At 34.3% G+C, this 13,488-nt stretch overlaps 1 protein-coding gene across 1 annotated transcript in view; it reads right to left on the bottom strand.

Moving 5' to 3' along the window:
* LOC137403673 (serine/threonine-protein kinase mTOR-like) overlaps positions 1 to 13,488 on the bottom strand; it is an 89,187-nt gene that overhangs the window by 51,437 nt on the left and 24,262 nt on the right. Inside the window, exons 10-17 of the mRNA XM_068089672.1 lie at positions 11,141 to 11,256; positions 10,515 to 10,691; positions 8,992 to 9,120; positions 8,081 to 8,235; positions 6,967 to 7,166; positions 6,334 to 6,412; positions 3,834 to 4,042; positions 2,608 to 2,823 (exon numbers count right to left, since the gene is read on the bottom strand). Coding sequence (XP_067945773.1) covers positions 2,608 to 2,823; positions 3,834 to 4,042; positions 6,334 to 6,412; positions 6,967 to 7,166; positions 8,081 to 8,235; positions 8,992 to 9,120; positions 10,515 to 10,691; positions 11,141 to 11,256 — 1,281 coding nt within the window. The remainder of the gene's footprint in view (positions 1 to 2,607; positions 2,824 to 3,833; positions 4,043 to 6,333; positions 6,413 to 6,966; positions 7,167 to 8,080; positions 8,236 to 8,991; positions 9,121 to 10,514; positions 10,692 to 11,140; positions 11,257 to 13,488) is intronic.

Here is a 13,488-nt window from a genome sequence, read left to right as displayed (position 1 = left end):
GCTATAGAATGGTGAAATGTGCACGTTATTTTTTCGTGAAATGCGCACGACTTAATCGTTCTATTCTGTCGCTCGGCGTTTCAATTTCCGGTTTTAACTTTGATAAAGTGAAGCTTACCAAGTTTTAATAACGATTTTCAGCCAAATTAATCTGTCTATTTGTGTATAATCCGATCAGATGGGTTAGTTTTAAGATAATAACGACGGGTTACAAAGACTTGGTAACATATTTAAATAGGCTTATATATGTTTTGTATCATTATTATACTTTAACGACTCTACAAAATGATGGTTAAAGTTGTTGATGAAATTTTGAGACAAAGGTTCGTCTCATTGTTGATGAATAATTTTCGGGAGTTGTGTGCACATGTGCATTTATCAATACTGTAGTAGATATGGCACTTTAGCTTGTGAAATGCTGTAGTAGATATGGCACTTTAGCTTGTGAAATGCTGTGGTAGATATGGCACTTTAGCTTGTGAAATGCTGTAGTAGATATGGCACTTTAGCTTGTGAAATGCTGTAGTAGATATGGCACTTTAGCTTGTGAAATGCTGTAGTAGATATGGCACTTTAGCTTGTGAAATGCTGTAGTAGATATGGCACTTTAGCTTGTGAAATGCTGTGGTAGATATGGCACTTTAGCTTGTGAAATGCTGTAGTAGATATGGCACTTTAGCTTGTGAAATGCTGTAGTAGATATGGCACTTTAGCTTGTGAAATGCTGTAGTAGATATGGCACTTTCATGATTTTAGCCGATAAGTATGCCTTTTGTCAGGCTTCGACACTACTAGTAATAAAATGATGTTCATGTATGTTCTAGAGACGCATATTATATCACTCTAATTTTATTTGATACAATTTTATTGAACACTCAACATATATATATATATCTTATATCTATATATACAAATCTTAAAGTTTGTGTGCCGACATATGTGAATCTGCATATCTGCGAATCAGTCTGTCCAGCTATAGCTATTAAAATCTTGGAATGAGGAATCCTTATGGCAGAAGATTTGAACTCCGAACCTCCCATTCCCAAGGCAATAAACTAACCCATTGAGCTACGTGAGATGCAATTGATTCATTGTGCACTATGAGTCGATATGTAGGTAAAAATAGCATAGCACTTTGCGTTACGACGCAATGTCACTAAAGCTTGCCCTCATGGCTCTTATTAGTAAGCTTAGCATTACTAGTTTACTCAAATTCGCCAATGGCAATGTGCCAGGCTAATGGCAAGTGGCAGGCAACTACATTACCTGCCATTGTCTATAAGCTGTTTTAATACCCGTGCAATGCCGGGCATTTTGCTAGTATATATACAGACGGTTCCCAACCTACGAACGCGTTACGTTCCGAACGATTGTTCGTAAGGTGAATTTGTTCGTAAGTTGCTTCAGTGCTACATTTTGTATAATTTATGTTTAAGGCCTATATAAGTATATTGAAGGTTTATATAAGTATGTTTAAGGCTTGTATAATTAACTTGTATTGGTTTGTACTAAAAAAATATTTAATAAAATGGAAATAATACTTTGGTGGACGCCGGGGCATGACACTGCATTTCTTATTAATTGTATGTCTTGTCCTTTCTATTATATTGTTGTTTTAATCGTTATGCTATCACTTATCGTTGTTGTCTTATTTTTTGTATGTGTAGTCCGTTTATTATATCGTTGTTTCACTCGTTATGCTATTGTTATATCTGATATACCGTCATAACACTATCACCTATCGTCGCTTAGATTGTTGTCATACCAACGAGCTAGCGGTCCTATTCATTCACCTTGTTAGCCGGTGTTCTTACCATTTGCCGTTAGCCGGAATGGTTGATATTATTGTATATAAATGAGTGCGCTCATTTAGTTGACCAGAGCAGATAGCCGTATGCTCCTCGGCAAGTGAAATTTCCTTCGCTAATTAAAAGCTGAATGAAACTACAGGCACTCGCTTATCTTTATTTATTAGTAGAGATCTTGCCAAGTAAAGGCCGGCAAATCTCTTTACAATACGTGTGTAAAGTTCAAACAAAGTTCAAACAAATAATTCGAAAGTTAATTGAGTTACGAACAACGTACATGCGTTCGTATGTACCGTTGTTCGTAACTCGAATGTTCGTAAGTTGGGAACCGTCTGTATACATGTTTATACATATATGATATGGAATAAATACTATACTATAGATGTAATCGGGTGCATACTTATTGCACATGCCAATCTTTCAGGGCTTCAGGCTTAACACTGCAGCTAGCGCTATGCGTGAAGCCATACCAGAAAAAAATATGTGCCAATAAAATTTTCATTGCAAAGACTTTTTTATTCCCCGGGCAGCACCAGGCATTCATCTAGTTGAATGCTAAAGTGAAATTGTGAAGTTAGAAAATTTTGGTCGATTTGGCATAAAAGCCAGTTATAAATTCATTCCCCTCTGCTATTTATCATGTATCTCAGATCCAGAACAATTTAATTTAATGATTTAGTTTAAATCCAGTGCAATTTAATATTAAATTACTTATTGTTTTTTCCATAAAGAATGTAAATACACCATTATGAAAAGCCTATTGATCGCAATTGAACAAGGTTGAGCTATGAAAGATTACCTCGGAGACACCACCAATAGCCTCAAGTACTGCAGTCAAAACACCCATATTATGGTCGGGTTCCTTCAGTTCCTTCAATTTGGACATGAGAACATCAACTATTGCATTGAGATACGGTTTGATGATGCGTGGAGCATTGTGGACGAGGAGGTAAATCATATTGGCAGCCTGCTCTTTGTCCCTGCCTATGCCACTGTGTTCAAGAACGGCAATCAGCTAGAAATAGATAGCACAACTACTAACACTATGCAAGATAAGACAACTCTAATTTCTTAGCAAATTGACTGAAGCAGATACTATATGTATGACAAATAAACTGCACTAATTAATTCAATCAATAGCACAATTATAAAAACAAACAATGTTTAAATTGAATGAACATCGATAAATAACCACATTTAAGTTTAATTGAACACTGCAGTCAGACGTTTAATTGCAATGTTTGCCTTAGTTTGTAAACTTTCCAACGTGCGATAGAAAATATGCGCAAATACTTGACCCTACGCTATAACAATTTCATCGTAGTTTCCAGAGTAAAAGTGAAATAACCGGTAAAAATCACAAATGAAAATTATTTTATTAAAATAAGCTAATCTAAAGGCTGCGTAATCTAAGTTGCGGTAAATTACGGTAAATTACGGTAAGTTACGGTAAGTTATGGTAAGTATCGTTATTATCACCTGCATTTGCAAGGATGCATCTTCATTGACCTGTCTCTAAAATCTAACCTTTTTTTATTGAGCATTAATTTGTTTTTTTACAGACATCTTATACAATACATTTGTTTTAATGCTGTTTGTAATCAACTGAAGCATTTGTTGAGGAGTTATTGGAACTTCTTGAGGTTGTGGAACCAATTAAACAAAATACAGCGTAATCTAATAGGATAAGGCGCCCCAACATGCAACCGTTTTAATATATTTCACTTATCTTGCAATGTATCACAGTTTAAACATTTAGATCAGGTTTCAAGTTAAATTAAACTTGTAGGTGGAGAATTGATTGTATTTTAGAAGCAAAAAAAGACAGCTAGTAACTATAAAAGTAAGTTTGAAAATTTTTTATGCTTTTCAAGTGCAATGGTTTGTAATTTTGATATCAGAGATGACACAATTCTCAATCATAAAATAAAACACTTGTAAAAATCAGTTCTTCACTACAAGAGAGCAACTAACCACAAGAGCAGTCGACAACCAGAAATAAAACAGTTAACCATCCTGATGTACCTGTATTAAAACTTTACGAAGAGATGGCATAACATAAGCAGGATTCTTCCTACTCAGTTTACCGATCATCACCATGGCGATGCTCCTAATTTCGAACCTCTCATCATTGAGGGCGATGAAGAGAGAGGCAAGGTTCTCAGCTTGAGCCAGATGCTGCTCAAACTGCACGTTGTTTAGGGACTCGAGAACGCAACGTCGAATCTCCCCGTCTGGTAAATAAGTAAAAGTAAATACATACAACAAATAAAAAATAAATAGAAATATTAAAATAACTATGTCAACACAATGTGACAAGACCTTACAGATGTGATGTAGTAAATCCAAATTTTATTTACCGTTTTCCGACAAAAAAGTTACGATGTCAAAAGCTCAGTCCATCACACTGACTAGAGGAGATCCAATACAGATTAGTTGTGAGAGTTCGATTGTTCTATGGAAGAACAATAAGCTACTGAAAGAATTAAATGACCATATGACTCGTTCATGTTTATAGCAAGGTTATCCATAAATGATTGTAATAAGATGAGATGACCAAGAGGGTTGAGATGATTCATCAAAGTACATAACACGATAGTTTATACATGGGTATAGCAACATAGCTCGCTAATAAGAGTATATGATAGTTTATACATGGGTATAGCAACATAGCTCGCTAATAAGAGTATATGATAGTTTATACATAGGTATAGCAACATAGCTCGCTAATAAGAGTATATGATAGTTTATACATGGGTATAGCAACATAGCTCACTCATAAGAGTATATGATAGTTTATACATGGGTATAGCAACATAGCTCGCTAATACGAGTATATGATAGTTTATACATGGGTATAGCAACATAGCTCACTCATAAGAGTATATGATAGTTTATACATGGGTATAGCAACATAGCTCACTAATAAGATTATATGATAGTTTATACATGAGTATAGCAACATAGCTCGCTAATAAGAGTATATGATAGTTTATACATGGGTATAGCAACATAGCTCGCTAATAAGAGTATATGATAGTTTATACATGGGTATAGCAACATAGCTCACTCAAGAGTATATGATAGTTTATACATGGGTATAGCAACATAGCTCGCTAATAAGAGTATATGATAGTTTATACATGGGTATAGCAACATAGCTCACTCATAAGAGTATATGATAGTTTATACATGGGTATAGCAACATAGCTCACTCATAAGAGTATATGATAGTTTATACATGGGTATAGCAACATAGCTCACTCAAGAGTATATGATAGTTTATACATGGGTATAGCAACATAGCTCGCTAATAAGAGTATATGATAGTTTATACATGGGTATAGCAACATAGCTCGCTAATAAGAGTATATGATAGTTTATACATGGCTATAGCAACATAGCTCGCTAATAAGAGTATATGATAGTTTATACATGGGTATAGCAACATAGCTCGCTAATACGAGTATATGATAGTTTATACATGGGTATAGCAATATAACTCACTCATAAGAGTATAATATGATAGTTTATACATGGGTATAGCAATATAACTCACTCATAAGAGTATAATATGATAGTTTATACATGGGTATAGCGACATAACTCACTCATAAGAGTATAATAAGATAGTTCATACATGGGTAAAACAACATAACTCACTCATAAGAGTATAATATGATAGTTTATACATGGGTATAGCAACATAGCTCGCTAATACGAGTATATGATAGTTTATACATGGGTATAGCAATATAACTCACTCATAAGAGTATAATATGATAGTTTATACATGGGTATAGCAATATAACTCACTCATAAGAGTATAATATGATAGTTTATACATGGGTATAGCGACATAACTCACTCATAAGAGTATAATATGATAGTTCATACATGGGTATAGCGACATAACTCACTCATAAGAGTATAATAAGATAGTTCATACATGGGTAAAACAACATAACTCACTCATAAGAGTATAATATGATAGTTCATACATGGGTATAGCAACATAACTCACTCATAAGTATAATAAAATAGCCCCCCAAAGTGTATAAAAAGAAGACTCATCTGTGAGTATCAAAACATTATTCACTCGCACTTATAAGTTATAACATGACAACACGCCCATGTATATATTGCAATAAATCATCAATGAGCATAATCAAATTAATCACACATATGTATATGAAAACAATTTAAAAATGGGTTTATAAACATGGTTCATCTGTGTGCATATGAAAGGAATGCACCAATATGTGAATTAAAATATCTCATTTGTGTGTATATAAAAATTATTCTCCTGTGTATATATAAAAATTACACACCAGAGAGTATCAGTGTATATTAAAATTATTCACCTGGGTGTATATTAAAACGATTCACATATGTCTATATAAAATGATTCACCTTTATGTATATAAAAATTGCACACCAGTGCATGTCTGTGTATATTAAAACTACTCACTTGTGTGTATGATAAAACAACTCAAACCTATATACGTATATGAAAATTACTCACCCATGTCAGTAATTCCAACAATAAGGAGTTTATTAAGCACTTCAGCTACAGTTTGGGCCTGAGCTGATTGCAAAGATTTCTGCAAAAAGCATACAACTCCGACATTAGCCACAAACATGCTTGCTACAAATGTGTCATACATTTGTAAATTAGGAAAAAGTAAAAAAAATATGGCAGTGAGTGGAAATTAAGTGAAGCTATGATTGGTTGAAAATGTGAGATGTGATTGTGACAGTGTCAAAGAGAAACATGTGATTGTGACAGTGTCAAAGAGGAAGATGTAATTGTGACAGTGTCAAAGAGGAAGATGTGATTGTGACAGTGTCAAAGAGGAAGATGTGATTGTGACAGTGTCAAAGAGAAACATGTGATTGTGACAGTGTCAAAGAGGAAGATGTGATTGTGACAGTGTCAAAGAGAAACATGTGTTTGTGACAGTGTCAAAGAGGAAGATGTAATTGTGACAGTGTCAAAGAGGAAGATGTGATTGTGACAGGGTCAAAGAAGATTCGACTGCCGCAGATAAACATAGTATGTCACATTTGAAAACTAAGGACTATCTCTGACAAGACATCCCTAACTTGTCATCAAGGTTTTATAACTACGCATGGAATAAGCCAATAACTAACTTACACTGGTATATGTGAGGAGAGAGGAACAAGTTTTGACAGCCTCGAGTCTGACTTCCTCATTATCTGAGGCTAAGAAGTTATCAGCACAGTGTCGCAGAAGTTTTGTTAAAGAATGTCCTTCAAAGTCAAATGTACCAAGGGTTTTCAGGGCCAGTGTGATGTTTGTTAGGTCATGGCCATAGCCAGCACTGTCATATACAGCTGAAAAATGTAGCAGTAATGTAGATATTCCTATGCAAGACAAATCTTAGTTGCAGTTGTCTGTTTTCCACAAGCTGGAAAATGAAACTTAATTTATAATTTCATAATTTAGGTAACTGATCTAAGTAGAATCAGGGGGCAAACTGTATGAGGAAAAACAATCTTTTGTAAACATATGATACAACACAACCTTCATGACTTAATGATCCAATCCACTCGATTATTGTTATATAGTACTTGATCCAATCAAATATTTATGACATTTATCCCTCGATCCCGTTAAATATTGACGAAAACCATCACATGAACTAGTCAAATAGCGTTGACATATACATGTATATATCACATGATTCAATCAAATATTTATAAAACAATGCATGATCCAACCGATTGTTGACAACAAAGCACACGATCTAATCAATTCTCTAATCTCTCAGTCAAGATCTAATCACTAAAGTTCAGTTGATAAGTTAATAAGTTCATAGTATTATAGTAACCCAAAACTTATTATGCTAATTTATATCATATAACCAAATGACATCTGCATACACAGGATCCAACGTTTCATCTAACATTGTATGCTGGACAGACTAGATATGCTACAGAACTTGATAAGTACATTCCTGCAAGCCTTATATTGCTTATAACCTTCAGAGCAGTGGTTCTTAACATGAGTTCGATCAAACCCTAGCAGTTTGGTGAGTCAGTCTCAGGGGCTGATGGAGGTCTTTCAAAGGCAACAGCAGAAGTCACACCGATTTACAAAGTTATATCTTCATAAAAAAAATTTAATTTTCTAATAAATATACTTATAATATGCTTATATATGCTTATTTATAATAAATAAATGCTTATATCGTTTTGACAATAGACTTGGTAAAAACTAGCAATGTTGATCCATGCTGTATGATCACCTGCGGACTGAAATGCCAGTCTAGCTGAACCTATAGGTGTAGGTGGCCGACCAGTCAGTATCAAGCTGAGCATCTGTAGAAGTCCATCTTTGATGTCTCGCCGGAGTGATGGAATGTGTTTAGCGATATCTTCTAGCGCTGTTGTCAGCGATGGACTAAAACACATCCATTTATTTATGATTACACTCGACCTTAACAAGCTTCACATCTGCTGCAACAAGAGAGTGACTGCTCAATAGTTAGCAAACAGACAGAGAAATTTGTTTTCTTAGCTCTTCCACCCTTTGTGATGCATTCTCTGATTCTCATACATCTAATGATGACCGGAACCTTACAAAGTCAGTAGGAAAAATTCAAATGGCTGCTAGCACTTTAGAGATACTAAATTTGTTCCCTAAAACGATTCCGGCCGCTGTACAACCAATAACTCATCTAAATCTCTGCAGCTCAATGGAAAGTTTGAACTTTATGACTCAATTGGTTGAAAGATTTTTTTTAAACCTCAAAAACTCATAAATTCATTAGTCATGATCTTATATTCTCTGTCTCCATTTTCCCAAAACAATCATAATGGCAAACTTAGGTCCTAATCCACCAATCAATACAAAACATATCAAAACATATTTGGAATAGTCCTCAAGTTGAGCCATCAGCCATGACAGATTTTTTTCACAGACAATGTTTTGATATTAGACTGAGCAAATTTGGCCTAAACGTAAAAAACTCTAAAATAGCAATGAGAACATGACAAAAGCCTTCAGGTTCAAACAATCTCTTCCTGAGCAGCTGCCAAACCGAACTGCCACAATCTATCGATGCTAATCATCACATCTAGGGTTTACAGCAGAATATATACAGAGCAAACAAGCACCAAGTCTTTTTTGTCAATACTCTGAATAGAGTATCCTTACCTGAGAGGAACGTGTAGCATGGGTCCCATCAACTCTCGTATTTTTAAATGAATCTCATTCTTCATGGCCCTAGCCAGCAGACTAATACAAGTAAATACTGACGGCTCCACAGTGTTGCTTTTCTGTTTCCTTAAAACATAAAAACATGGTATTATCTAGATGTATAATGGTCATATCCGTAATGGTCATATATGTAACGGTCATATATATAATGGTCATATATATAATGGTCATATCTATAGTGGCTTAATCTGTAATGGTTGTATATATAAATAATAACGGTCAAATCTATAACGGCCATATCTATAATGGTCACATCTATAATTATCATATTTACAATGATCATATCTATAATTGTCATATCTGAATTGGTCATATATATAATGGTCATATCTAAAATGGTCATATATAATGTATAATGGTCATATCTGTAATCGTTATATCTAAAATGGAGATAACTATAATGGATTAACTATAAAACCCTGAAAAAATGCTTTTTCATGATAATAATAAGGCAAGTTGTAAGTTTTGAGGAAGTGTGAACTGTGAGCAATTTATAGTCATGTTTTGTCCACTGGACAAAATGCTCATGAGCATATCAACTAACAACCGAGCTCATGGTAATCACCAGCCAACAGAAACCATGTGTGACAGACAATTGGCAAATAGCAATAAACTGCCGATTATCATGACGTAATTACGCATGCCTCATCTGCTAGTATTATATTATGACCGCATCATCTTTCCACTATCTTGCCTCTTTAATAATGAAATTTTAAAACGTGTTTAATTATTTATCACTACTGGCTGTTTGACGAGGATATTTATTGGACAAAATCTAAAGTATACAAATGGTTGATGAGAGATAGCTCATGTGAACAGGTGAATATTGGGCAAACGTATTTCGGCAACATGCAATATCTATTACATATATATATATATATATATATATATATATATATATATATATATATCTATAGTACATCCAGATTTGGCAGTAGATAAGTTATCTTCTATATATTAATACGATAGAATTTGTGTCTGTTGTGTGTCACGCTCTTCAGCCACGGTTACATGTTGACATAAAACATTGTAACAAGAAGGATTTGAACTCATACCATTCAGCCTGGTAGACAATCACTCTATCACTAGCACCATTTGACCCACTAGTGTCAGAGAATAACTGTTAGATCTTTATTCTTTCTGCTTTACCAGCACAACTAATGATCTTTAAAAAGCACACTGGCCTGTCTGAGTGCTTAGTAGAGATAATTTCATGGGAGATCGACTTTAAAACCATAAAACTAGTGATATTTGCTAAACATTTGGAGTATAAAAATATACAAACCTCCCCCTTACCACAAATGTTCATGACCAATAAGAAGCAGAAACAGAACATGAAGCAAAAACAGAAAATGAACTATTCTTTAGATAAAAGTGCCTCGTGACGATAGCCAAACAGTTTTCACTTTTGAAATAGAACTTCTATATGGAAACAGTTCATGCCAAGAACGAAAACTCACTTTTGTGAAAGATCCCTGGGTAGACAAGTCGAAACAACGTCCAAGATGTCATTGAGATACGGAGCGATATCTTTACCTACGGCAACACAAACAAGCCCCAGAGCTGTAAAAAGTCCACTTTTATCCCGCTCTCTCTTCAGCAGCATAAGCAGGTAATTGACGGCAACCTTTAGGTACCTAGATGGTGAAAAATGACATGTAAGAAAATAGAAGTGATTAACACCGTTGCAACCAGATGAAGACGGTTGAGACATGTTGCAAATGGTGGCCAGTGACACCAGATAAGATAGTGACTTACGATAGTGACAAGTGTTAAAAGCAGTGACAATCACTGCAGGTGTATTTATGAACTGGTAACAAATAAATTCATATTGTTTACGTTATTTCAAATTGGTGGCGTATCGTCATGGTAATTTAATTTAGCAAATTAAAAGACTTTTGTCAGCATATCATTAGCAACAGCCTGATTGGTTGCACAGTTTACCAATTAGGTCTTCTCTTTGAATAATTGATTGCACTGTAGGAGTTCTGTAATTAGAGTTTCTTTAAAAGTTAGCAATGACAAACATGCTATGATAGGAGTGACATTATTATGGGTTTACACACCCAAAGAGAAGACAACTTACATTTTGCTAACAAACTGTTCAGGACTAAATGCGGCCAATCTGGGAAGAAGACTTATCATTGCTTGCTGAATGAATCCATTTTTGTTATTTTTGTGACCGAGCACAACTCTGCAAAGCTGCAACAGATATCTTAGTATACAGTAAATGCAACCATGCAAAATGTAAGATAAGCGAGAATAAAGAAGCCCTGTAAGCACAGGAAATATTAAATAGTCCAAGCTAGTCAGTCAGTCAAGGTAATAATTGAGACAGAACGTTTCCTAGTGACAATGCGGCAATGCTATAGGATTTGTTTCTTCAACGATCTTAAAATTACAGCCTAATAGACTATAATCTCTATTTCATGGCAAGTTATGGAATTTAATTCATTGGTAGAAAAGATAACTCCATGTATTAATTATGTTCCATCCAGATAAATCAATGTACATAAGATAATGAAATGTTTGAAGTATTAGATCAAATTCTTCAAGCATTAAAAATTAAATCATTTATAAACTAGATAAATTTGATCCAACATTTGTCAATTAAATCAACCATGAGCACAGCACTCATCATGTCGTGTTAGTCTACTGTAACTTATGGCTAAAATACTTGAGATACTGACAACATCTAGCAAGTCCTTTAGTAACTGGTGGTTGTTATTATTCATTTTGACACACACTAGCGGTGAGCCGGGCGATGCCTGAGAATTCTTTCATATTTAATCAGACATCCTGCAGATGGGTGTTGAGGAGGCTGCTTCTCATGAACCAGAGAGTTTTGAAACCAAATATTTTATCAACTTGGCAGAAAGCACGGAGCATATAAGTTTGGATGAAATCATCCAAAAAAAGTGGAAACGCATAGCGCTGATGCAGACAAACAGACAGAGACACAGAATAATAAAGTGGAGTTGGTTAATATGCATTCTTCAGGCCAACCCATCACTGAACTTCTGGAACCGCATCAATAAGTAAAAACTCATTTTAAAATATAATAAAAACAATAAGATATATAATAAAATCGCATCCTTCAGGTTTATTTAGTCACTCAGCAACTCAAAAGTGGTAAACTATTTTTATCATCTTTGAGTTATATTTTGAAGAGAAAGCAAAGAATGGTATATCAGTACTAGCCAAGGTAAGAGATAATTTTGAATAGATGATTGAAAGATGCCATTCGTGTTTTCATTGTTTTACATTTGGACTGGAGACAGTCTCAGAATACTACTGGTCTAGTTCAGAAATATCCAACTTTAAAGCACATAAAAACTAGTATGCTAAAGATTATGTAAAAATTATATTTTTTAAACCAAATCAATGCAAAAACATCAAACTCATAAACTAGAACAAAGTTTTTATTACCCGGGCAATTATTACAATTTTTATTAACTTTTTTTATTACCCGGGCGTTGCTCGAGTAATAAAAAAGTTTTGGGACAGAAAATTGATTTTTATTTAACATATAACAACGTTTGCTATTCTTTCAAACTACGTATCATGAAAAAAGTGTTTTGTGTAGTTGAAATAAATTGAGCCAGAAAATAAAAACAACTGTCAAGGATTTCAAACTTCATATCATGAGGAAGATGTTCTGCGCAGGTCAAATAAATTTAAAAAAATAAAGCAACCATAAAGGGTTTAAATGTAAATGTTAAATATTTAGCAAGTAATTGCTAAATTAAGTCGGTTTTGCGACAATTACAATAAAAGATGATTTGGTAAGGATACAATTAATACAAGCTGAGCAAACACAATGAGAATCCTAAATAAGTTGAATCAACAATAACAATTCTTAATAGAAGTGTATGTGTGTACAAAAAAGGTTACTGTTCCAACGGAAACTATCCATTAAAACTTTGAATACGATGATACTGGTACCTCTCGATACTGGTATAAATGTACAAATGAGATATCGTACTGTCTTTATCTGACTGAACGGAGCGAGAATGTTGAGGCTCTTCTGACGAAGATAATATAACTGTCTGCATGAAAAGAATTGGGCTTAACCGCGGACTTAGCAATTGAACCTTACGAAAAAATGAAAACGGAAGTTTAAAAAAAAACACGAAAGAGCATCATGTTTCATAGATTTTGTAGAATTCATGGAGTTTCAAAAAATACGTCATTCAGCGTGTGCATACGCTATACAGTATTTGATTATGTCTTAGATCAGTGTGCCTAATATAGCTCAGTGGTAGAGCGCATCGACTTAAAACATTGCAATCTCTGTGAGTTCAAATCCATCAGAATGCGGTATCAGAGTTCCAAAATTTTAATAGCTTTAACTGGACATACACAGACACATACACAAACTTTGAGAAATATATATAGACAATAGATAACTATATAGTTTAAGAGTATAAAAAG

This window comes from Watersipora subatra, chromosome 9, assembly GCF_963576615.1.
Source record: "Watersipora subatra chromosome 9, tzWatSuba1.1, whole genome shotgun sequence".
Taxonomy (NCBI): Eukaryota; Metazoa; Bryozoa; class Gymnolaemata; order Cheilostomatida; family Watersiporidae; genus Watersipora; species Watersipora subatra.
The sequence above is the reverse complement of the archived record's forward strand: the minus strand, read 5'-3'. Positions and strand labels throughout refer to the sequence as shown.